Source organism: Camelina sativa, chromosome 16, assembly GCF_030686135.1.
Source record: "Camelina sativa cultivar CO46 ecotype springtype chromosome 16, ASM3068613v1".
NCBI lineage: Eukaryota > Viridiplantae > Streptophyta > Magnoliopsida > Brassicales > Brassicaceae > Camelina > Camelina sativa.
The window spans coordinates 7,874,993-7,901,039 of record NC_141895.1 but is presented as its reverse complement, the minus strand read 5'-3'; the positions used below and the strand labels follow the sequence as shown (position 1 = coordinate 7,901,039).

The 26,047-nt window shown below is 36.7% G+C and overlaps 2 protein-coding genes, 1 long non-coding RNA gene and 3 pseudogenes across 8 annotated transcripts; 3 read left to right on the top strand and 3 right to left on the bottom strand.

Moving 5' to 3' along the window:
- Positions 1–2,312: 2,312 nt before the first annotated feature.
- Positions 2,313–4,278, top strand: LOC104750184 (RNA-binding protein 1-like). Of its 2 annotated transcripts, none has more exons than XM_010471947.2 (3): positions 2,313–2,432; positions 2,776–3,003; positions 3,109–4,278. In XM_010471947.2, exons 2-3 carry the CDS (start codon positions 2,779–2,781, stop codon positions 4,051–4,053), a joined length of 1,170 nt encoding a protein of 389 aa, XP_010470249.2. In that variant the 5' UTR covers positions 2,313–2,432; positions 2,776–2,778; the 3' UTR covers positions 4,054–4,278. The 2 variants fall into 2 exon arrangements, with proteins under 2 accessions (XP_010470249.2, XP_087345984.1); XM_087489858.1 differs by having other exon boundaries at positions 2,327–2,432; positions 2,776–2,995.
- Positions 4,279–5,680: 1,402 nt separating this feature from the next.
- On the top strand, positions 5,681–7,311 carry LOC109124912 (GDSL esterase/lipase At1g59030). The gene is made up of 5 exons (XM_010471941.2): positions 5,681–5,974; positions 6,056–6,186; positions 6,276–6,500; positions 6,586–6,841; positions 6,951–7,311. Exons 1-5 carry the CDS (start codon positions 5,731–5,733, stop codon positions 7,142–7,144), a joined length of 1,050 nt encoding a protein of 349 aa, XP_010470243.1. The 5' UTR covers positions 5,681–5,730; the 3' UTR covers positions 7,145–7,311.
- A 338-nt stretch (positions 7,312–7,649) lies between these two features.
- On the bottom strand, positions 7,650–8,931 carry LOC109129467 (putative F-box/kelch-repeat protein At5g28160; annotated as a pseudogene).
- Positions 8,932–9,083: 152 nt separating this feature from the next.
- Positions 9,084–9,728, bottom strand: LOC109129466 (F-box/kelch-repeat protein At4g39753 pseudogene; annotated as a pseudogene).
- A 10,984-nt stretch (positions 9,729–20,712) lies between these two features.
- LOC104750182 (uncharacterized) lies at positions 20,713–24,295 on the top strand. Of its 5 annotated transcripts, none has more exons than XR_015584252.1 (5): positions 20,713–22,206; positions 22,716–22,968; positions 23,145–23,240; positions 23,496–23,590; positions 24,014–24,295. It is a non-coding gene; the product is annotated as an uncharacterized LOC104750182 (long non-coding RNA). The 5 variants fall into 5 exon arrangements; XR_015584253.1 differs by having other exon boundaries at positions 23,145–23,378; XR_002035696.2 differs by having other exon boundaries at positions 23,145–23,378; positions 23,984–24,295.
- Positions 24,296–24,392: 97 nt separating this feature from the next.
- Positions 24,393–25,559, bottom strand: LOC104753147 (putative F-box/kelch-repeat protein At5g28160 pseudogene; annotated as a pseudogene).
- Between the last annotated feature and the right edge of the window lie 488 nt (positions 25,560–26,047).

Genomic DNA, 26,047 nt, shown 5'->3' with positions numbered 1-26,047 from the left:
TGATAAAAAAAAATTTAATACAATATTACTATCTTTTTTTTAACAATTTTAATATTACTTTTGATATATATTTAACATCCTATATTGTTTTGAGTTAATTTTTTTGATAAAAATAAAAGATCTTAGGTGAGTATTTTTTTCCTAGAAAAAATGAATTATACATATCTGGAGAGAGAAATGTTTGATTTTTTCTAATTATCTTTTAAAATATACGATAAATGAAAAAAAACTTTAAAAAAATATTATCTTATCTATCGATTTTACGAATTACAAAACATGTTGTTATTTAGAAGAAAAAAATTATATATACCATCCATGTTGGGTTTACAACCTTTGCATAAAAGCTTCTAAAAAAACAAAATGTGCCTTCACAATATTAGGAATTCAAATATGTTACTAGCAAAATAAATCCAATGCTAATACAGCTTCATCCAAGAGTGAAAATTCAAATGACGAAAGCGTGAATGCAAGATGCTAGTGTAATGAAGCTAATTCCAACCTTAAGTCTAGAGTTAAACTTCTTAAATGGTACTACTTTTAGAATGGTTTTCGTCTTTTGGTTTTTAATTTTCAATAACAATTTTCTTATCCAATCAAGATTATAGAAAAGTAGTTTCCATAATAGAGAATCTATAGTTTTTATAGTTTATACATTTTTTTTCAGAAAAGCCAATATTAGTTTTTCAGAAAATCCAATATTAGTTTTCAGATACTTTGATGAGTTTTTAAAAATAAGATTTGATTTTTGTTTTCTTCTTTTTCATTTATTTGCAGAATCCAAAATCCAAAAATATAAATCTAAAATCTATAATTTAAAACTCTTAAACATTCATGGCCTAAATGTTTAGCTTCCTCATGTTAACCTTTAAACATAAATATTCTATACAAAAATCTACTCATCCAAATTTTGTCATACCACTTAAGCTATCTTTTACAAAATTTAAATATTAAACCAAAATTTTAAAGATTATCTTGTACAACGAGCTAAATTTAGGGAGTGAGTGGTGACACAATAAAAAACGGAATTGACAAACAAAAAAAACCCGCATATGGTTACCAATCAACAAACCCATTAACTTTTTGCTTTTTTTTTTCTTTCTAAAAACAAAAAGTTGCGTATTAAAGCAAATATTACACATGGACCGCCTTTCATTGTGGAACAATGTTTTAAGCAGCGGTCGACTTGAATTATGCGGTGCATTTAGGCCATGGACCGCCTTTAATAGTAATATATTTATTTTGATTATTTAATTAAGTTATATATAGGTGCAATATAACTCTTCTTAAATCACATATATCTCTCCTTAATTAAGTTACATATATATATATATATATGTTATATATATATATATATATAAGTTTATAACTATATTATGATCTGCGGTATATCACATGGCAAATTTTTAACTTTTTATTTTTATTTTTTTAATGTACTATTTTAATATTAATTTTGCTAATGTACTATTATGTTAGTTCGACTGATTGACTATATAATCCATAGTATACCGCACAAAAAAAATTATTTAATACAATCTTAACTAAATCAATTTGATTTGATATATTTTATATTGGTGTTGTTAAAATAGTAAAATAAAGATTTAACCCATATTGAAGTATCATATCAATAATATTTTATTTTTAATATTTTCAATCCAACATTGTCATATCATATAACCCGCCATGCAATATCCGGAGAGAAAGTCTATATGTGGGTTGCACCTCCTCTAGGGATTAGTCTGAAGCCCTTCCATAGACCGGATGATTTATCTGAGTTATATATAAAAAAATTTCAGATATGAAATCTGCATCTCAAATAATTTTTCACCAATCAAACAGTTTTTATCCCGTTTATTTTGCATAAACCGCACTTATCCCCAAATATTTTTCTCCCGCACATACTGTAATTGAACCGTACTGCACCATCAAAGTGCATGTTCCGCACTACTAAATCCATTGTCACCATTCGGATACTAAATATATGAATGGTAACATAAATCAGATTTTTTTTCAATTACACACTTATACATAAATATCCTCTCCTCTTTTTTTTTTTTTTTGAACCAAATATCCTCTCAGAAAAAAAAAACTTAAAATAAGCACTTATACATATTACCATTCACATCCTAAATATCCTCTCCTCTTATTTTTAGTTTTATTTTTTTTGAACCAAATATCCTCCCGCTCTCTTCCCAACAAATAAACAATCATACTTGAGGAAAACATAATATAATATTTGGGCCTTAAATTGATAATGGCTTCTTAAGGCCCATATTCTACGTTGTCCATATAAATGTTTAAAAACAAAAAAAAACAGGTTAAACTAACTGAGGGAAGCTAAAAAGAGTTTTTTTTTTTTAACTTTTAACTCTCTTGTTTCGTCTTCTCTCTCTCGCGCCGTGTCAAATCAATCTACTGTTTCTCTCTCCTATCTGGTAAACTTTTCCTCTTCTCTTCTTCCATGGCTTTTCTAGGGTTTCTTTCTTCTACAGTCCTTCCCCCCCCCCCCCCCCCCCCCCCAAAATTTAGGGCTTTCTTTTTAATTTCTCAATTTCGTGTCTCCTTTCTCCTGTTTTTCCATAATCACTTCTTAATTTAGAATCCCCAAAACTTTTCGAAATTAGGGTTTCCGTACATGATGATTTGGGGGTTTCTTGATTTGATAATTCTAATGTTTTGATTGTGCAATTTCGAAATTAGGGCAATAATTTCGTCTAATCCCGAGATTTAAGACAAAGCCTGCAATTTTTAGGGTTTTCTTCTCTTTTGGTTTTTCAGGGTATGGATTATTATGATCGGTTTAAGTTGTTCGTTGGTGGTATTGGGAAAGAGACTAGTGAAGAAGCTTTGAAACAGCATTTTAGCAGATATGGAGTTGTGTTGGAAGCTCTTGTAGCTAAAGACAAAGTCACTGGAGTATCTAGAGGGTTTGGGTTTGTTCGTTTTGCTAAGGATTATGATGTTGTTAAAGCTCTTAAAGATACTCACTTCATTCTCGGTAAATCCGTAAGTTTTTTTTTCTCTTTAACACTTGTTGTTTCATCTATGTCAAGTTTGGTTTTTTTTTGAGGGATTGATAAAGAGTGTCTTTTGTATCTTTAACAACATCAGGTTGATGTGAGAAAGGCTATTCGGAGACATGAGTTTATATATCAGAATCGGTTTAGTATCCCTCTATTAGAGGGCAAAGTTCAACAGCAACAGAACAATGGTGGTTTCCATGAGATGCCGAGTAATGGTATGATGCCTAGTAATGGTATGATGCCGAGTAATGGTACGATGCCGAGTAATGGTATGATGCCGAGTAATGGTACTGCTACGCATAGGACCAAGAAGATATTTGTTGGAGGTTTGTCGGCTAACACGACTGAAGAAGAGTTCAGGAGCTACTTTGAGAAGTTTGGTCGGACGACTGATGTAGTTGTGATGCATGACGGTGTGACAAACAGGCCAAGGGGTTTTGGGTTTGTTACATATGATTCGGAGAAGTCTGTTGAGGTTGTTATGCAGAGTAGTTTCCATGAGTTGAGTGATAAGCGTGTGGAAGTGAAACGTGCAATACCTAAAGAAGGAATCCAGAGCAATAATGGTAATCTTAACGTTCCTCCTACCTACAGCAGCTTTCAAGCAACACCTTATGTCCCTGAACAGAACGGATATGGGATGGTTGTACAGTATGCTCCCGTCTTTGGTTATCATCAGAGTGTCCAAGCCCCTCAGTATCCTTATGGTTGCCAATTCAACCAATTCACAGCTCAAGGGCCTAATGTTCCATGGAGCAATCAGTTTATGCAACCCACTGGTTTTTACTGCCCTCCTCCTCCTCCTCCTCCTCCCACCAACACTCTTGGTTATCTCCCTTACATGAACGGGTTTGATCTTTCGGGTACGAGCATTCCAGGGTACAATCTTGTACCATGGTCTGTAACAGGGGATGCAGCTGGTGGGCTAATACATCAGTTTGGAGATTTGAAGCTCGGGGTCGCTAGTCAAGCTCATCAGAGAATGAGTGGAGGTAACATGGGAAACCCATTGCAGAATGATACATATAGATGACAGTTGCAGAATGATAAATGCAATTAGGTTCACAAGGTTAGTGAAATTCTTTGGACTCTTTAAAATGGTTTTTTTTTAGGTTTCTTTTCTTTCTTCATTAACTCTTTGGTAAATGCGTTGGTTGGTATGGTTGGCTTGTATATTTGTTTAGGTATTTGATTTTAACCCCAAAGACATCTGTAATATATTACTGCGTTGTAATATATCACACACTCATTTCGTTTATGTTGGTTTTTTATGGTTTTGTTGGTTCTTTAATTAGACACCTTTGGCATTGATGTTTTAAATTCTAGAGGGAATACAGAGAAAGAGATATGAGTTAAAATTATATAGTCCTCTTTATGGGTTGAAAGGGAGAAAATGTAAAAATGAAAACAAACGAATTTTAGAAATAGAACAGAATATGGAAATCTCTTGTAGAAAGAAACAATTCAAGATTGGAGAAACCGTCGAGCATCCTTGAGCTTTAAAGTTGGAGAAACCGTAGAAGTGTTTGAGGGTCTTTGTTGCAACTTGCAAGGTTAAACACAGAGATATCTAGGGATGAACTTTTCTGGTGACAGACACGATCGTGGCGGGTGAAATAGATGGAGTCTATTTCGATTAGTAGGCGCAGTGATACCCAAATCAAGAATCAAAGCCTCATCGCCAAGAGAAATCTGCCTTGACCTTTTGGGTTTGGGTTGTAGATAATATCATCGTCTAGATTAGAATCACTCGTGTAAAGGCAGAACACAAACATCATCCCCTGGAAACAGAATCAGCCATATAGATTCGAGTTTTAGATGTATCGTTTGTTTCGAACATAAATACCAAAATCGTGTGGAGGAAACCGACAAAACTCAAACGTTCGTACCTAGAATTGACAGTCTCCATGCTTCCAAAATTTTAACGATCTGTGATTTTTGCCAAGAGGGTTTAGCACTCAAATTTTAGTTATTTGCTGTAGTGTGGCCTGTGTGGGCTTCTCGTAAGATTTGGTTTTGGAAAGTCTTTCGTTTCTCTCTGTTATAGTGAACAGAAGTCATGGTTTTAACTTTTAACCATTGTTTCAATGTTTGTTTTGATTATTTTACTAAATCAATGTTTGTTTTTATAAGAGTCTTTAAATTATTTTATCGAATCTTTACATCTTGTAGTTTTTGGTATGTAACGCGCATTTTGGAGATAAGGTTATGCAAAAGTTGAAGTTTTTTGACTAATAAAATGATAGCTCTAAAATGCATGTGTCTCATTGTCTCACCATCAGAATATGCATATTTTATCTTCATAACAAACGAAATTTGAAATAATTTTTCTAATCTCATATATATATGCATATGCTGAGATATCATGTTCAACTTTTACTCTTTTTTTTTTGGGTTCTTAATCAATGTATGGTTATATTAATGAAATTGGTGTATATTCCAAACATAGTATATTCAAGTTATAAACCAATTTAGTTACCATTTTATTGTAAGACATAACAATTGAATTTCGTTGTCGTTCCAACTAATGTCAAAACGTAATAACTAATTAGAGATATCATAGAACCTAACAACTACAGTTCAATAGGACATAATTTAGCAATCCAACAAACAGAACACAAGATATATAAGCATGCACACATGTCTTTGAATTTGTAAAACACAAATAAAAATCTCAAAGCAGAAAACTAAACTAATCAAACAAGAGAGAATGAAGTTTCAAGTGTTATTGATCGCTTTGGTATTGATCGCCATCGAAGCCAATGCAGCCAAGCAAGGGAAAAACGCAACAATCCCAGCACTAATCGTGTTTGGAGATTCAATAATGGATACAGGAAATAACAACAATCTTCCAACTCTTCTAAAGTGTAACTTCCCTCCATATGGCAAAGACTTCCCTGGAGGCTCCGCCACCGGAAGGTTTTCTGATGGAAGAGTTCCTTCTGATCTTATTGGTAACCCATTTGAACTATTCTTTCATTTTTTTCTAATATCTAAATTATAGCTATTTATATGTATGTTATAAATTATTTCAGCTGAAAAGTTGGGATTGGCTAAGACATTACCAGCATATATGAATCCTGATTTGAAGCCTGAGGATCTTCTTAAAGGTGTAACATTTGCATCTGGAGGAACTGGTTATGATCCATTAACAGCTCAAATGATGGTAAACTAATGTTCTCTCATCATGATCGTTAGTTTTTCTTGTGGGTGACGATTCCTTTTTTTTAATAAATTTATGTTTTGTTTTTGTAGTCAGTGATATCGGTGTGGGATCAACTCATATATTTCAAAGAATATATATCAAAGATCAAGAAACATTTTGGAGAAGAAAAAGCCAAAGATATTTTGGAAAACAGTTTCTTTGTCGTGGTGTCTAGTAGCAATGACCTTGCTCACACCTATTTAGCCCGAGCTATTACATATGATCGTACCTCGTATCCCAATTTTTTGGCTGACACTGCTGTCCAATTCGTGAGGGTAAGTACTATAACTAATATATAAACTAATAATCGATATACTTGCATCCAAAAAAGTAATGTATCTCTATATTATTAATGTTTAGGAATTACATAAGCTTGGAGCTCGCAAAATAGGAGTGTTTAGTGCAGTGCCTGTTGGTTGTGTTCCACTTCAAAGAACTGTATTTGGAGGTTTATTAACAAGAGGATGTAATCATCTTTTAAACAACATGGCAAAACAGTTCAATTCAAGACTTTCTCCAGCACTAGATTCTTTAGATAAAGAGTTGGATGGTGTTATCCTTTACATTGATGTGTATGAAACTCTCTATGACATGATCCAGAACCCTAGAAAATACGGTAAGTCCATCTAACAGATTTATCTATGTATTTGTTTCTGTTTAAAAAATTTATTATGTTACTTCAAAGTACATATTATATTCATCAATTTTATCTCATTTCGCTTCAGGTTTTGAGGTAGCTGATAGAGGATGCTGCGGTAAAGGAACTCTTGCGATATCCTATTTGTGTAACGCATTTAACCCATTCACATGTACAAATTCTTCAGCCTATATATTCTGGGATACCTATCACCCGACTGAAAGAGCTTATCAAGTGATCGTTGACAATCTACTCGACAAATATTTAAAGAAATTATATTGATGTAAATCATTTAAGTCAAACATATTTGTATCTTTGTGTCTCATTGTCTTTTCATCTTTTCATGTCATTCATGTCTCTCTATGTATTCATTCATTATTTATTCACTATATACCATGGTCAAAAAGAAAACATGATTAGATTTAATTAATCAAACCTTATTTAGTATACTATGCAATGTTTCCCCAAATTTCATCTATACCATTGCGTCTTTCAAGTGCAATCACGGCACACCACATATCCTTGTATTGATCACAAGTACCATGTCGCACAAACTCATCCCATAGGATTAAGAGTTTCTCATTGTAATTAGCTGTTTCAATCGTACCACTACGATGGTACCAATTCAACGTAGCTAAACCTCTAACCCCTCTCCATTATCTTTGTGTCTCATTGTCTTTTATCTTTTCATGTCATTCATGTCTCTCTATGTATTCATTCATTATTTCTTCACTATATATCATGGTCAAAAAGAAAACATGATTAGATTTAATTAATCAAACCTTATTTAGTATATACTATGCAAGAAAACATATGAGCTTGGAACCGTAAGCACAATATTAACCCACTCAATGTTTCCCCAAACTTCATCTATACCATCGCTTTTGATAACCGCAATCGCCGCACTCCAGATATCTTTGTATTGACAAGGGGTTGCACAAACTTGTTCCGTAACATTAAGAGTTTCCCACCGTAATATACCAGAAGGATGATTCATATCCAACCTAGCTAAACAAACCTCTGACCACTCACCATTCTTTACAATTTGTATCATACCAAAAGCAGCTATGTTCATCACAACAATACATTCTTTATTGTACATTGTTTTTTTTTTCTTTTCTGTAAGCACTAAGCACAATACTAGCCCACTCAATGTTTCCCCAAATTTCATTTATACCATTGCGCCTTTCAAGTGCAATCACGGCACACCAAATATCCTTGTATATATTGATCACAAGTACCATGTCGCACAAACTCATCCCAGAAGATTAAGAGTTTCTCACCGTGATACCAATTCAACGTAGCTGAACCTCTAACCCCTCTCCATTTGTCGTAATTTCCATCATACCACCAGGCACCAGCACCTGTTTTAATCACAACGATACCATACATTGCGCTAAATAGTCTTCTTCAACATCCCATATACCTTCTTTTGGATCATAAACAGAAGCCCTCTCCTCATTGCTTCTAACGTAAAGCTTTCCTTCGATTACCTGTATTTGTCTAATTGAAGAAAAGCAGTGCTTGACGCCAGGGTTAGGTAAAGGTTCCCAAGTTTGAGTCTTTGGGTCGAAAACCTCACCATAGTTTGCGTAACTTCCCATTACGTATAGTTTCCCATTGAGGACGTCTGCCATAACGTTCTCTCGAGCTACACAGCCTACACTCATGTTTGAGGCTTAACCTCATAACCTAGTCTCTTTATTACATACCCACATGCTGGAGGACGGAGCACTAGATCGGCTGAATCCGTACATTTCTGAACCAGCCGAAACGATGTGCAATGGTTGATAAGAATAACAACAGGAAGACGTTATTTGACCAGGTTTTATCCAGAGAGTGTACCAAGAGGGACGATGATCAATGGGAAAATGTAAACAGACTTGAAACACGGTTTCTTTTGTTTTAAGGTCCAATCGCGCATCGCTGAGCTCTTTTGATACGATGAGAGAGCGAAAGGTCTTGGGAGAGTTTCGGGTAGTACGATCTCGGTATGCGGGCTAAACAGGTAAATATGATTTCTTCAGGAAGTGACAAAAACGATGGATTCATAGCGGTAGAGACGTCTTGTAAACCTTAAGGAGCTTAAAACACGCTTTAGGTTATTTTTCTCTGTTTCATTCATCTAAGGAAACCGACTGAATCAATCATCTAATAAATAATTATTTTAAAGAAAGTTATAAGTAATGGTCAAAACAGAAATAAACATGATTATATTTGATCAAACCACATATAGTACACTACGCAAGAAAACACATGAGCTGGGACCCGTATGCACTTCATTAGCCCACTCAATGTTTCCCGAAACCTCGTCAACTGTAGTTCCATGACGTCTTTCCAGCGCAATCATCGCACACCAAATGTGCTTGTATGAGTATCCAAGCTGATTAAACGAAATCTTCTCCCATAGAATTAAGAGTTTTCCACCGTACTCAGCTATTCCAGGCATACCAGTAATACTACCATACTTATTCAACTTTTTTAACCCTCTGACCACTCTCCATTCTTCTCGATTTGTGTCATACCACGAGCAGCGCAGCTTTCGATCACAACAATACCATACATTATCTATCTCACACTCCACATAGAGTGGTTTTGGGGCAACCTTCCATTCATCTGTTTCTGGATCATAAACAGAGTCTTTCTTCTCATTGCTTCTAACGTAAAGCTTTCCTTCCATTGCCTCTATTGTTCTAATTGAAGAAAAACGTAGCTCTGGGCTAGGGACAGGTAAAGGTTCCCAACTTTGAGTCTTCGGATCGAAAACTTCACCCAAATTCTTAGGTTTTTTACCGGCGCAGCCTCCAATTACATATAATTTCCCTTCCAGGTCACATGCAAGGGGTTTCTCTCGAGCTACAGTCATGTTGGTGGCTTCACACCATAATTAACCATGTATACCCTTACTACGGATATATGTGAGGGAAGACGGAGCATCGCATTGCCTGAGTCCGTACCATTCTGAACCAACCGAAACGGGGAAGGTTGGTATATAAGAAATATATGAAGAAGGTGTTTGTACCAACCGAACATCTCCGGTAGACAACCTCTCCTTCTCCTCGAGTTGGTTATTTAGGATTTAGTCAGGTTTTATCCAGAGGGTGAACAAGGATGGATGATGACTGTCGGGAAACTTTAAGTACACATAAACTACTGTTTCTTGTGTTTTAAGTTCATATCGCGTCCAATTGAGATCACGGGACACAATGAGAGAGCGAAAGGTCTTGCATACTAGGTATAGAGGAGAGATATATATTAAGGGCTAATGTTGTAATTAGTGATTGATAAAAACCCTATTACTCATCACTATATATATTGAAACACACACATGTATAATACAAGCTTTCCTTATATGGTATTAGAGCAAGTAAAATCTTAAACCTAAAATTTTTTTCCACCGCTTCTCTACTTTCTTTTCATCTCTTGTTTCTTCGATCTCTCGCTTACCATGGCTGCTTCTCCATCTGATGTCATCAATCCTGCTTCTGCATCCCAGCTTCATAACATCAATATGTCCAATGTCACCAAGCTCACCGCTTCCAATTTCCTGATGTGGAACCGTCAAGTTCGTGCCTTGCTTGCAGGTTACGGTCTTGTCGGGTATCTTGATGGCACCACGGTTGCACCAGATGCGACTGTGCTCCAAGGTGAAGCTTCTATTCCTAATCCAGAGTATAATCTTTGGGAACGGCAAGATCAACTCATTGTTGCTAGCCTTCTCGGTGCGATCTCGATTGAGATCCAACCCATGCTCTCCAAGGCTTCCACATCGGCCGAGATATGGAGTCTTCTTTCCTCTATGTATGCTAAACCGACGTGGGGACACATCAAACAGCTTCGAGAACAGATCAAGCAATGGCGGATGGGTTCTTGTACTGTTGATGAATACGTTCAAGGTTTGGTTGTTCGTTTCGATCAACTTGCTACGCTTGGTAAACAATATGAACATGAAGAACAGATCGAGTATCTGTTAGGTGGGCTTCCTGAGGATTATAAGCCTCTTGTTGAACAGATCGAGGGTCGTGACACGCCTCCCTCCATCCCTGATATTCATGAAAAACTCATTAATTATGAGTTGAAGCTTCTTACACAAGGTTCTGCGTCCTCCGTTGTTGCGGTCACGGCCAATGCTGCTTTTTACAAGCCCTCCAACAACAACAACAACAACTCCTCCTGTCAACATCGGCCTTCGTCCCGTGGTTCACACCACCAAAACTCCCGTGGCTTTCATGGCAAAGGTTACCAAGGTCGTTGTCAATTATTTGGTGTCTTTGGTCATAGTGCGCGGAGGTGTTCTCAGCTCCCCTCCGGTGGTTCTTATCAACCCTCCGGTGGAAACTATCAGCCTTCCGGCAGACCCTCCACACCGTGGCAACCTCGTGCCAACATGGCTATTGTGCCTCCTTATAATCCGGGGAATTGGATCATGGATTCGGGTGTCACACATCACTTAAGATCTGATCTTGCCAACTTGTCTCTTCATCAACCGTATACTGGTGGTGAGGAGGTGCAGATTGCGGATGGTTTTGGCCTCAAAATCACACATACCGGTTCTACCTCCCTTCCTACTTCATCTCGCTGTCTTGATCTCAAAGATATTTTATATTTTCCGGATGTTCGAAAGAACTTGATATCAGTTTTTCGATTATGCAACACTAATCAAGTTTCGGTTCATTTCTATCCGGCACTATTTCAGGTGAGGGATCTGAGCACGGGGGTCAAGTTACTCCAAGGCAGAACTAGAAACGAATTATATGAGTGGCCGATGGCTGGTGGTTCCATTACGGCGTTCTCGGTCTCACCATCTCCACCAACGGACTTGAGTTCATGGCATTTATGACTTGGGCAACCCTCTCTTTCAGTTTTAAAAACCATTGTTTCTCAATTTTCTTTACCATTTTCTTCTTCTCCACAAAAACATTTGTCTTGCTCAGATTGCTTCATCAATAAGAGTCATAAACTCCCATTTTTTACAAACACGATTACTTCTTCTAAACCTCTTGACTACATCTATACAGATGTTTGGTCTTCTCCAATCACTTCCTCTGAAAATTTCAAATATTATCTGATTTTTATTGATCATTTCACAAGATATACATGGCTCTATCCACTTAAATTTAAATCCCAAGTCAAAGATGTTTTTGTTGCCTTCAAGTCTTTGGTGGAGAATCGGTTTCAGGATAAGATCACCACTCTATTTTCTGATAATGGAGGAGAGTTTATTGCTCTTAGGCCGTTCTTGGTATCACAGGGCATCGGTCATCTAACTTCACCGCCTCATACGCCTGAGCATAACGGTGTGGCCGAACGGAAACATCGGCATGTGGTTGAAACGGGACTTGCCCTCCTTGGTCATGCGTCTATCCCTCAGTCCTACTGGCCGTATGCCTTCGCCACTGCCGTTTACTTGATCAATCGAATGCCCACTGATGTTCTACATGGTGATACACCGTACCAACGACTATTCAATACCACACCAAATTATCTTAAGCTTCGTGTGTTTGGGTGTGTATGTTATCCATGGCTTCGTCCTTATCGACGTCACAAGTTCGAGCCACGGTCCACGCCTTGTGTGTTCCTTTGGTACTCTCTCACGCAAAGTGCCTACTTGTGTCTTGATGTCGCAAATACACGGTTATACACCTCTCGCCATGTACAGTTTGTTGAAACAATTTTTCCGTTTGCTCAACAAACTGCTCCGGCTCCGCCATCAGTGCCTCCTGGGCAATCCTCCTCCACGTATTCTAGTTCGATTCCGTTTTGTCCATCCCAGATGGTCACAACAACACCGACTCTCGTTTAATCGCCTCCGTGCTCCGCTCTCCCTCACCATCTCCGTCACTGCAACAACTGTCTCCTTCGCCGTCGACAGCTCACCAGTCTTCGTCTGACATCGCCGTGTCGTCTTCCTCTCCGTCCCCAGATCGGTCTCATGAGTTGCGAACAAAACAGGCCCAAGATCGCCCATCTTCTGCTACTCTCCCAAGCCCACAGATCACAAGCCCAATACCTGATAGCACAAGCCCAGGTCCAAGTTCAATATCCTCGTCCACCTCCTCCTCGAGTCTGTCACCTTCGCCTTCTCTGATTGTCAATCCTCTGCAACAAAACAACCATCCTATGCAAACTCGATCGAAGAATCATATCACCAAACCGAACACCAAATTCTGTCTTACCGTCTCTACACTTCCTGTTATTCCAACGTCGGTTGTCGAGTCTTTGAAGGATCCATGGTGGCGCAATGCAATGGTGGAGGAGATCAATGCTCAAATTCGTGAATATTCTTGGGACTTGGAGCCTCCAAAACCTGCACAACATGTCATTCCATGTAAGTGGATTTTCACTATCAAGTATAAACCCGATGGATCGATTGATAGGTACAAAGCACGACTTGTGGCTCGCGGTTTTCGGCAAGAGTATGGTCTTGACTACTCGGAGACCTTTAGTCCTGTTGTTAAAACCACAACCATTCGTATTGTGCTTGAAACGGCGGTGAAACGAAATGGGGCTATACATCAGGTAGATATCAACAATGCTTTTCTTCAAGGAACTCTAGAGGATGAGGTTTATGTTTCTCAGCCGCCTGGTTTTGTTGATCGGGATCGTCCACATCATGTGTGTAAGCTGCGGAAAGCATTGTACGGTTTAAAACAGGCTCCAAGGGCGTGGTATCAGGAGTTAAGACATTTTCTTGTTAACTCCAGTTTCAAGACGTCTCTGGCTGACAACTCGTTATTCATATGCAAACATGGTCCATCTTACATCTATGTGTTAGTGTATGTAGATGATATAATAATTGCAGGCCCAAGCTCTTTGGTTCATCAGTTTCATATGTTGTTGGCTCAGCGTTTTTCCCTAAAGGATCTTGGCCCTTTGAGTTACTTCTTGGGTATTGAGGCCACAAGGACATCCAAGGGTCTTCACTTAATGCAACGGAAATACATCACTGATCTTCTTGCTAAAACCAACATGCTTGCATCCAAGCCTGTTCATACGCCGATGTCTACTTCGACGAAGCTCACTGTCTTCTCGGGTACACCACTCGCGGATGTCACAAAGTATAGGATGGTTGTTGGGAGTTTACAGTATTTGGCTTTTACACGTCCTGACATAGCATTTCCGGTAAACCGGCTCGCTCAGTTTATGCATAAACCGACTAATGAACACTGGCAGGCTGCAAAGAGGGTCCTACGGTATCTCGCAGGGACGCGCACACTTGGTATTTTTCTACGCAATGATGCTCCACTGACAGTTCATGCATTCTCAGATGCAGATTGGGGCAGGGATAAAGCGAATTATGTGTCCACAAATGCGTACATTGTGTTTGGAGGAAGTCCGGTTTCGTGGTCTTCAAAAAAACAGAGGAGCATATCACGATCATCGACTGAGGCGGAGTATCGTGTTGTTGCGAATACGGCTTCTGAACTACGGTGGATATGCTCTCTTTTATCAGAAATGGGAATCACACTACCTACTGCTCCGGTAATTTACTGTGATAATATGGGAGCTACATATCTCTGTGCAAACCCAATTTTCCATTCGAAGATGAAGCATGTGGCTCTAGATTATCATTTTGTCCGTGAGCACATTCAGTCTGGCACATTGCGAGTTGCTCACATCTCAGGTGATGAACAACTCGCAGACTCTCTTACTAAACCATTACCTCCTGCTCGGTTTCTCGACCTGAATCACAAGATTGGAGTCAAAAGTCTGCTTCCATCTTGAGGGGACGTATAGAGAAGAGATATATATTAAGGGCTAATGTTGTAATTAGTGATTGATAAAAACCCTATTACTCATCACTATATTTATCCTAATACACATGTATAATACAAGCTTTCATTACACTAGGGAGAGTCTCGAGTAGTACGATCTCGATATGCGGGCTAAACAGTTCAAGATGATTTCATCAGGAAGTGACACAAACGATGGGTTGTTATGCTTATTTTCCTGCGATGGTTCTTCATAGGTTTCATCTAGTTTCGTTACCATATCCTGTTAAAAAAATCACAAACAAACAAAAAAATTGAAAAAGTCATGTGACATTATCGTGTAAACAAAATCAACGATAACAACGTGGAGAAGAATATGAGAAACAGAAAAAATATGTCAATTTCGTGGGGAAGAAGAGATTGGCACGTCAATGTAACTGCCGGCGCTTATGTTTGAGAAGATGTTTTCTGTAAAAAATTGTAAACCCCTATATTTGAATCTTATATATAAACCCTATGTTTGATTATATTTAATTTAATATTATAAAATTCTAAAGATAATTTATTTGCAATAGTGGGTGGGTTCTAAAACAAAGCATACTCGATATATCACTATTAAATTTAAATCATATAGTTACATTTTTTTTGCTACAAATAAATTAATAACAAATATTAATGACAAATAGTTATAAATGTTGTGTACTTCTATTTTATTATATAAGAGATATAGTTACATGCATAGTAACTAATTAGCTACAATATCTATTAACTAAAATTTTGTCATATCTTTTACCCGACCCGACCCTAACGGATAATAGAAAAAAATTACTCGTACTCGACCCTTAAATAATGGATATCCGGAAAAAAATAGTTGACCCTTTAGATACCCAACCCTTTACCCTTATCCGGAAAAATGAATATCCGAAAAAAAAAATTTCAATAATCGCAATAATAATTTCATATTCCAAAATCCAAAAAGGAAAAATTCATAAATGTATACAATATATAGATCCAAAAATTAGAAAATTACAAACTTAAAAAATAAAAATAAAATATTAATTTAATTTAGCGTTGTATATATCATTTCAGTTGGACTAAGTTGAACTTAAGCTTTAACTTTAACTCTATAATATATTTCTAAATTAATAATAAATAATAATAATACAAAATATTAAAGGGTATTTACGGGTAGGGTAACATAACAGGTAAATGGACGAGTAACGGGAGGAGTATTTAAAACTAAACTAATATCCTATATTCGTCCCTTACTCACGGTTAATATAATTCTAATACCCTTTACTCGACCGTAAAGCTGCGGGTACCTTTTTTTGGGACGGGTACGAGCCAAGTAACGGATCGAGTACGGGTAACAGGTATTAGTGCCCAGGCCTATTTTGTAGCATATATAATTTTAATAAATTGGTTACAAATAGATTATAAATTAAGTTTTATATTATTTGTATAGTCTCGATTTATTGTTTCCAAAAATCTTAAAGAGAATATTCTAAAGAATCATTTGATATCATCTAACTTACCATATTAATTTCTTTTATTAAATTATTCATCAAATAAAATCTTTTAATATCTAGCTTAAAATATTAATTTGTTAATTATCATTATACTTCACCTCTCATTTTTATATATGAGTCTATTTTGTGAAACAAATAAATTATCATATTATTTATTATAATTAAAAAATAGTTTTATTTCCAGATATACCATAAATTGATTTTTTAAAAACAAATATAAATGATTCAATCTATAAAATATTCAAGTTTTAGTAATATTATTCTTTAAATATAATATCTATTGAATTAAAAATTTTACTGAGTAAAGAGTCAAAATTTGAATATTTAAATTCAATTTCATACTTTTTTGTTGAATTGTATAATTTTATATAATATAATAAACTTTAAATAATTTATTTTGAAATATTTTTAAAATATTGAAACTTGATATAAAATTTATAAACTATAAACACTCTAAATTGGTTTGTTATAGCAATGCCACTATTATATGTCACTATTATATGAAAGAATTTCAAAAAACCAAGTATATTATACCAAAAAGTATAACAATATATGAAATTACTCATAATATAATAACTCGCTTGTTAAAAACCAAATTCACAAAATTATATCTTATAATGACATTCAAGTCATGCTGTAGAATATACATTGTTGAAATCACTTCACGTACGTAAACTAATACAACATTTTAAAATTTTATTTTAAAATAGAAAATATACAAAATTTGTATAAAATATAATTTAATCAGTGTTGTAGCACGAGTACTAATCTAGAATCATTAACAATATAAAACTCATAAAATAAGTATCATTTTTCAAGTCATCATATTTAGCATATGATTTTATTGCATAATATTTTATCCAAATTAAAAAAAAAAACAATCACATCAATTCTATTATATATACAAATTACAATATAAATAAAATGAATTTCAACCCTTGCTATAGCACGAGTCTTAATCTAGTAATAACAAATAGTAACATGTACAATGTGTAGCAAACATACTACAAGTTTAGTGACACAAAAATGTTGTAGCATTATTGCACACAACATAAAAAGTAACAAATTCTAGTTAAAAAGTTACTAAAATAATGTACTTTTTTTTTACAGTCAAAATAATGTACATTTAAAAAACAAAAAATGACATTTGGTTTTATATTGTTTGGAGAAAACAAAAACAGAAGAACGAGAGAAATGTCCTCCGCCGTTCGAGAAAGTGCGAGCCCTCTTCTCCGCCGTTATGGCTGAACCGTTCCCATCCTCCTCTCCTCAATGTCCTCCTCCACCTCCACCTCCCAAACCCTAACTCACCTCTGATAGCCCCTCATTTGCCGTCGTGACCACAAAACCCATATGACTCAACCAAAACCTTTTCACTTCCCCAGATCTTGCAGATGATATGTGGGAGAATAGCGAGAAGCTAGGGTTGTGACTGATCAGCCATGAGCCAGTCGAGGTTAGATCATCATACATTTTTTTACATTTCGTTTTCTGGAGAGATTTTGCGATGAAGAAGAAGTAATCGGAAGGCGTTAAGAAGAAATTTGATACAAAATCGAACCGATCTGGAGAAGATTGATATGCATTTTGATTTTTAGGAGTTGATTTTATGGATTTCAATTCTGAATATTGTTTGGTGATTTTTCTCGTTAAGAGCAAAGAGTTGTTGAGATCGAAACTGTATTTTTTTTTCCTCAGGGCAAGGACTGGTTTTCTTCAGCTTGAAGTTTCTACTATTGGTAGTGAGATTGATGCTCTTAAGGTTTGGCTACACATTTTTTATTTGAGTTTTAATCTTTGTGTGGTTTGATTTCTTCGTTTGATATTCTGGAGTTTTTGTGGATGAGTTGATGGTTGGTGACAATAAAGAACAGGGAAGGATTACTCAGGTTGTTCTCATCTTTCTAACGTCTTCAGATTTTCAATTTCTTGACATATAATATTTGTTTTGTTTGGTGATGGTTTAATTCTCTTTGTGAAATACAGATGGGGTGCACGAGGATGTGCTCGGGTTGCTTTTCGGGTAGACTCTCGGATTGTTTTTCCTGCTCTTGGATCCTCCTCGATCGTGTTGGGGTTCGGACTGTTCTTCTAGCTCGATGGCTCCTTCGGGTACATGCTCGGATTTGTCATTGTTTCTCTCCATTTTAGGCTCTAAAACACTTGTTTTCATCCAAAGTATGCAAATACAAGAATGCAACACCTTATATGGCCTAAAAGTGAATTCGTACAGTTAATGACTTAAAAATGCTAAGGTAAGGATATAAACAATGCAAAATATGGACAAAAAAGATGCTAAAAACATGGAAATTAGAGAGTTATCACAACTTATGATGAAGATCTAGAAAGATAATGAATTCTACATAAACAGATCTAATAAATCATAAAATCCCTGTGGAAAACCTTGAACCTAACAAGCAAACTACTCAGACATATTCAATGAAAAACAAATCATAATTCTGAATAATAAGCAATTGAAATTATATGAGTAAAGAGGGAGTTCAAGAATTCTTCTCTCAAAAAGCAGTTCAGATCTCTCTCCTAAAAGTTCTCAAAATCTCACAGGGTTGCAGAAAAGAAAACCTGCTAGAATAAAACCTAGGGTTTCTAAAACCCAAAAACAATATATATATATGTCCTAAAATACGTCATGGACTAATGATGCATATATGAAAAACTTTGGGGCAGATTTGTAAAACTTCCAAAACTTGGGTTTTCTTGCGGCTAACAGGGGTGTCGACCGACACCAAGGGTGGTGTCGATCGACACCATCACTCTTGATTGATTCCAAGTTCTCTTCCTTAGCTGAATTGCTCCAAAATCCCTTTTAATTGCTCCATTTTGCTCCTTTCATACCAAAATCCTAAAAAATCTGTAAAGACTCAAAAACATCATAGAAAACAAATCAAACCAATGACAAGTGAAGTCACCAGCAGATGTGGAAAACTGAGAAGGATGAACTTGTTGTCTCAGCTTTCTTTCATCCCTCTTTTCAGTGGTATAAGACTTCGCTTCTATGTACTTCATATATCTTCTATTTGTAAGTGTTTCTTAACTCTGTCTGAGAGTTTAAAACTCTTTATCTTTTTTGAATGTATGATATGAAACTAAGTTTTAACATTAGTTGTATTTGTAATTGTGTACTTTAGTTTTGCAATTTAATTTTTAACATATTTTCACATAAAATGTTTTTTTATATATATTTTCACATAATTCTTTTTTGGTGCTAGATATAATAAAAGCAAAAATAATTGTAACAAATTTACGACAAGTATTTTGTGGCTTTGTGAAGCTAATTTGTTACGTAGCTTTTAGAAACTTTGTGTATCAAACATACACAGTAAACAGTCATAAATAGTAGCAATTTGCCATATATTGTGTAGTCCCTACGAAAATCATGTGATACCTACAGAATTATTCGTAATTGTATGACAAGTTTTTTGTTATATATATATATATATATATATATTTACTTTTCTATTAAACCGCCACCCGGCCGGTCTAACCATCATTAGCATGGGAATAGGGATTAAGAGTGGAAATTCCTAGGTATAAAAGACGTGGATTTTAGCAATAACCCTGGACTGAGTATACCGGATTCATCAGTCGCTTAACCACCCGTTGCGTATATTTTCTGACCAAGGATTACCGCATTTTGCTCGAGCTAACAGTCATATCGGGCCACAACCAAATCTCGGTATTATGGACCAGTTACATGAATACATGATGGAGTCTTCGGGTCGAAAACTTCACCCCAATTTTTAGATTCATCAGTGGCGCAGCCTCCCATTACATATAATTTCGCAGTGAGGGCACATGCAAGGGCTTTCTCACGAGCTACAGTCATGGTGGGGGCTTTGTGCCATAAGTAACGTTCGTTATTAAGGATCCACAAGATGGAGGATGGAGTATTGGATTGGCTAACTCCATACTCATGTTTGGGGCTTTACCCCATAACCTAGTCTCTTTATAACATACCCACATGCTTGAGGATGGAGAACTAGATCGACTAGATCCGGACATCTCGAAACGATGTGCAATGGTTGCTAAGAATAACAACAGGAAAACGTAATTTGTACCAACCTAATATTTCTGGTAGACGTCGTCGTCTTCTCCTCCTCGAGTTGGTTGGTTAGGGTTTGACCAGGTTTTATCCAGAGAGTGTATCAAGAGGGACGATGATCATTAGGAAACTGTAAACAGACTTGAAACACGGTTTCTTGTGTTTTAAGGTCACGATGAGAGAGCGAAAGGTCTTACAGACTAGGACGAGTTTCGGGTAGTACGATCTCGGTATGCGGGCTAAACAGGACAAGATGATTTCTCTGTTTCAAAAAAGATGGACTCATAGCGGCTGAGACAATAACCTAAGGAGGCTTAAAACACGATTAGGGTATATTTCTCTGTTTCATTTCTCATCTAAGAAGAAATCGTACAGAGTTGGGTTACTAAAATACTAAAACGGGAATGGAATTGAAGAGAGGATTGGAGTCGGTTCTCTCAATGAGGTCAGTTTGGTTTAAGTTAGAAACTCTATATAACGAGGAGGGTTACGTTCACACTTTCCAGTTCAACACTGATTTTTTGATGAAATAACCATTAACAACATAACCAAAAGGAATTTTAATTTTAAAAAATGTAGGCTTATTTGGGTGTATCGAACATGCCATGTGATTATGTGAATGAGATTAAATCTGGCAAGCAATGTCATTAACTCAATAAAAGCAAACAGAAACGTTTTGAAAGTATGAAATGAAAATCATCTAATAATAATATAATGCACTAAAAATCTAACATTCTTATATAGGACAATCGTTCTCTTCTCTCTCCTCTAAAAAGTAGATCTAGGGTTTTGGCAGCCGCTTTAGGGTCGATGGGCTGAGAATGAAGCGGTGGTGGGTGCCTCTCTTCTCCGGTGGTGTGAGGCATGGTTGTGTCCGTTGCTTGATGCAAGCCGGTGTCTATCCTCACGGCAGCCATGAGATGATATTCCTGCGTTCTGCTGGTTGAAGGCTACGGCGGATCTGGAACGGATTTCTCGGCTCGGCGGCTTGTGAGATGTAGATCTGGTTTGCGGCGGAAGTCGAGTTTCGGATCGGTGGGTGCACCACTTTGCGAAGAGATTAACGGTGGATCCTTAACCGGATCCTAGATGGCTAGCGCGGGGGATCCTTAACGGGATATCGGTGGCTGATGGCATGCCTGAGCCAACATCTATCTTCCGCCGCCGTGTTTGGCTTTCTCTTCGCAGGATCTGAAGGGAGGTTGCTTTGGGAGTAGTATGAGGGTGTGCTTTGCTGGATCTGAGGGTTCGTTGCGAGGTTTCTTCTTGCTAGGTCGGGGAGAAGAAACTATTGGGTCTCCGGTTGTGGCGGATCTACCTTTACCGAAAGGAAAGTTCTGGGTTTGGTTTGTTCTGGGTGATGGTCTGCGGAGGGGTTCGCTAGCTCCAATCAAAGGCTTGATGCCGAGTTCGTAACCGCAAAGGAGCCGTCCATGCTACCGTCGGTTTTAGAAGGTGAGGTTTGTGTTTTCCGGTGTACTGCCCGTTTTCAGATGTCGTATTCGGCAGCACCGATTTGTATTTTTTCCATTACTATCTGTAAATTTTTGGCCCATCAGCCAACAAGCCCATTAGGGTTTAATAATAATAATTAAAAAAAAAAATATATATATATATATATAATGCACTAAAATAATTATTTTAAATAAAATTATTAGTAATAGTGAAAACAAAAAAAAACATATTTGATCAAGCCGCACTTAGTGCATCATTACTAATGGGGTTTCTATTAAAAATACTCTTGGATTTGGGCACTAAAATATTAATAAAAACCCATATATCAGTCCAACTGAGAATCAATCATTTCTGTCGGAAACATTCCAAGCAATTCTAAAAGTAAAGATACGTGGTGTTTCCTGAATGGTGGGTTCATAAATATAAAACAGTTTTTTTTTCTCATTTTTTTTTCTTTTCTTCCCGACTGTCTCTCTCTTCTCTCTCGTTTTGCGAGTGAACATGCGATTCTTGTGAAATCGTAGAAATCTCGTGACAAACGACGACGGCGGATAAACAATGACGGTGTAACCGTGAGATACGAAGGTTCATCTTCTCAATTCCGATTTATTGATGGGGTTATTCTGATGTTATGGTTTCGGATCGTTTTCGAATGATGGGATTATTCTGATGTTAAATTGATTATGAGCTTAGTTTGATGTTCAATTGATTATGAGATTAGTTTGATGGCGTGTTGATTTGGAGATTTGTTTGGAGGGGTTATTTGATCAAGTGTTTGAGTTTGAGTTTGAGTTTGAAAGTGTTTGAGTGTTATGTTTGTTTGTGTTTTGTATAAATACGCATTTAACGTTGTTCAGATGAGTCAGCACAAATACGCATGCGTTTCGATTTGGATCTTTTTTCGTAACACTGTTCTTGGGGGTATAGCAACAAATCTGTAGTTGTCTTGTTTGGTATGGGAAATGTCAATGGTTTATTTGGTTGCATTGAAATGCCATATTGAATATACATATGTGGTTAATGTCCCTTATCATGTTTCGTTTTAACACTCTTCTTTGTGTTTTGATGCTCTTCCATTTGGTGTTGTGATTTAGTGGTGCAGGTCATGGAATCCTGGAGATACTTGGCATCGGAAGGTTGGACCGAGAGTAAGCGGTAAAGGCCACTTCAAGGATAGATACTTGTTTCCTCCTAAGCATCTTCCCGGTTTAGATACTGAAACAATGCCAAGAAACAAGGTTTTTAGGAGCAGGCGCTCACTCGAACGATACATTCGTCACACCTTCCCTGGAGCTGATGTTTCAAAGTTCTTTGCTTCTTTCTGCTGGAAAATACCCTGAAGAGATGGTCAGTTTCAATCAACTCTATTCCTTCTTATATGCTTTCTATGTTTTTCCTTTTGCTTCCTGAGTTATTAGAGCCTCCGGTTATGCCCCATGCATGTTTCTGTTTGTTCTTAAATGTATCAATTACGTTTTATCATTCTAAAGTCTGATAAAGTAGATGTTTTCTCTGTTTGATAGGCATTATGCCTCAGAAGCAGGTTTCATTTCCAGTCTATAGCTCAGATGAAGATCCAATGCTTGAGATTGGATGTGATACTGCGGTTTGTAAGGCTGGTAATGAAAAATGTGGGAGCCTGATGCCACAGAGTGAAGCCGAAACTTTACCCAATATGCCTTGTGATATTTGCTGCGCTGAACCTAAATTCTGCTCTGATTGTTGTTGCATCCTTTGCTGCAAGTTTATGTGTTAGGGTTGGTCAAATGCAAAGCTTTTAATTTTGATATTTCTGCTGCATTGTACAGTCTCAAATTTTCAAATTTTCTTTTGTTTGTTTGATTGATTATATCTATGGTATTATTATTTTGCAGGGGCTGATTCGCTTGGGAGTTTTCTTTTTCTGCCTTTATTTTGTCAAACAGGTGCTGGTGGGAGGTTTTTGTCACTGCCTCTTAGTATGTTACAGGTAATTCACAGGATCTACCATATCTTTTGAACATTAGATACCAATTAGATACCAAAGGATATGTTTAAGAGTATAATTTATCAGCCTATGCCATATCTTGCTGAAGCTCCCATTCTCACATTAGGTTCTTGGTCTTAGCATTGTTGAGGTACCTTTAGGATTTTGTGTAAGACTGGTTGTGTCACTGTATCTGCATTGTCTCGTTTGCAAGACAAATAGATAAAAGAATTTAGAAAAGTCATGAGAGTATGTTTCTGCTTGGTGCCTCTAAGTCTTTGTCTGTGGTTTAGTAGGAAGCCTACTTAGCAAATTGATTACTTTCTCTTATGGTCTCTCTGTTTCTCAACTGCTTGGTTTTGTTGTTCCTTCAAATTTTGTTGGTCTTTTGTCTAGTCTTGTTGATCACGAGAGAACCCAATGCAGAACAAGCCAACCACTTACAACAATGCACTTCTCGTTGGACTTTGTCTAGTCTTGTCACTACCTCTTCAGCTTTACAATCGTTGAAGTGAAGCTATTTTTTATTGAAATCACATTGCTTTTGTTTTACGACATGTCCACTTTGTAGCATGTTTTTGATTAATCAAGCCTGTTTTTGATTAATCAAGCTTTTGCTTCTTTTTTTAATGTAATATAAAATATTTAAATAATTGTTTTGTCAATTTAGATAATTAATTAACATAAATTAAAAAATTATTATTTAAATACTTGAGTAACTTTCTTTTGGGTTCTCTAGGAATAAGATGATTTTGCTTAAATTTCTCTTAGAGCTACTTTCCTTAATTTAGTATTAATTATATAATTAATTAATATGAGAGTAACTATGGTGATTAACTATGGATAATGATGGTCTTAGTAGACTACGCACGAAAACGTATGAGCTGGGAACAGTATGCACTATATCAGCCCACTCAATGTTTCCCCAAACCTCGTCAATTATAGTTCCACGACTTCTTTTCAGCGCAATCATCGCACACCAAATATGCTTGCATCCAGGCTGACCAAACAAAATCTCGTCCCATAAAATTAAGAGTTTTCCACCGTAGTCAGCTATTTCAGCCAAACCAGTAAATATACCATAATTAATCAACATTGCTAACCCTTTGACCTCTCTCCATTCTTTTCGATTTGTGTCATACCACGAGCAGCACAGGTGTCGAGCACAACGATACCGTACATTATCCATCACACACTCCACAAAGACAAAGAGTGATTTTGGGGTACCCTTCCATTCACCTGTTTCTGGATCATAAACCGAGTCTTTCTTCTCATTGCTTCTAACGTAAAGGTTTCCTTGGATCGCTTTTATGTTTCTAATTGAAGAAAAGCGTAGCTCGGGGCTAGGGTCATGTAAAGGTTCCCAACTTTGAGTCTTTGGGTCGAAAACCTCACCCCACTTTTTAGATTCATCAGCGGTGCATCCTCCCATTACATACAATTTCCCATTGAGGGCACATGCAAGGGGATTCTTTCGAGCTACAGTCATGCTGGAGGCTTTTTGCCATACGTAAAGCTTCTTATTAAGTATCCATAAGGTGGAGGATGGAGTATTAGATTGGCTAAGTCCGTACTTTTCTGAACCAACTGAAACGAAGCACATAGGTACAAAATAAAAGTAGGAAGAAGGTGTTTGGACCAATTGGATATTTCGGGTAGAAGTCTTGTTCTTCCCGAGTTGGTTGGTTAGGATTTCACCATGTTTTATCCAGAGGGTGAACCAAGAAGGACAAGGATCATTGGGAAACTTCTGTAAGCAAACATGGAAAAACCTTTCTCCGGTTTTAAGGTGACGTCGCGTCACACTGAGATCATGGGACACATTGAGAGAGCGAAAGGTCTTACAGACTAGGGCGAGTTTTGGGTTGTATGATCTCGATATGCGGGCTAAACAGTTCAAGATGATTTCATCAGGAAGTGACAAAAACGATGGGCTATTCCGCTTCTTTTTTTTCATGTGATGGTTCTGCATAGGTTTTTTCATCTGGTTTCGTTACCATACCCTGTTAAAGTTTTTAAAAAAAAAATTGAAAAGTCATGTGACATGATCACGTATACTTGATTAACAGGGAGACAAGACCGATGATAGCTAAAAACAAAGAGATATATGAAAAAACATAAAGATATGTCAATTTCGTGGAGAAGAAGAACAAACTTGTAAGTCGGAAACGTCAATGTCTGCCGCTTGTGTTTGACAAGAGGATTTTTGTAAAAATTATAAAAGTAAAAACCTAATTTTTTTTGTAGGTTTTGTAAAACCCTATATATATTTGAATCTTGGCCCAAAACCTAACTCTCTAATTGCATTGAAGGGGTTCTAAAACAGAACATACATACTCTTGACTTTTCTATTTAACCGGCCGATCAAACCATCTGGTATAAGCATCATTAGCACGGGTTTAAGGGTTAATAGTTGAAAGTCCTATGTTTAAAAGCAGTAGATTTTCGCATTAAGCCCGG

Excerpts from the sequence above, each read along its gene's own strand:
- LOC104750184 (XM_010471947.2), top strand. The coding sequence starts at position 2,779 with ATGGATTATTATGATCGGTTTAAGTTGTTCGTTGGTGGTATTGGGAAA. Across the intron at positions 3,004-3,108 it reads ACTTCATTCTCGGTAAATCC|GTTGATGTGAGAAAGGCTAT; the intron begins GTAAGTTTTTTT and ends TAACAACATCAG.
- LOC109124912 (XM_010471941.2), top strand. The coding sequence starts at position 5,731 with ATGAAGTTTCAAGTGTTATTGATCGCTTTGGTATTGATCGCCATCGAA. Across the intron at positions 5,975-6,055 it reads AGTTCCTTCTGATCTTATTG|CTGAAAAGTTGGGATTGGCT; the intron begins GTAACCCATTTG and ends AAATTATTTCAG. Across the intron at positions 6,501-6,585 it reads CTGCTGTCCAATTCGTGAGG|GAATTACATAAGCTTGGAGC; the intron begins GTAAGTACTATA and ends ATTAATGTTTAG.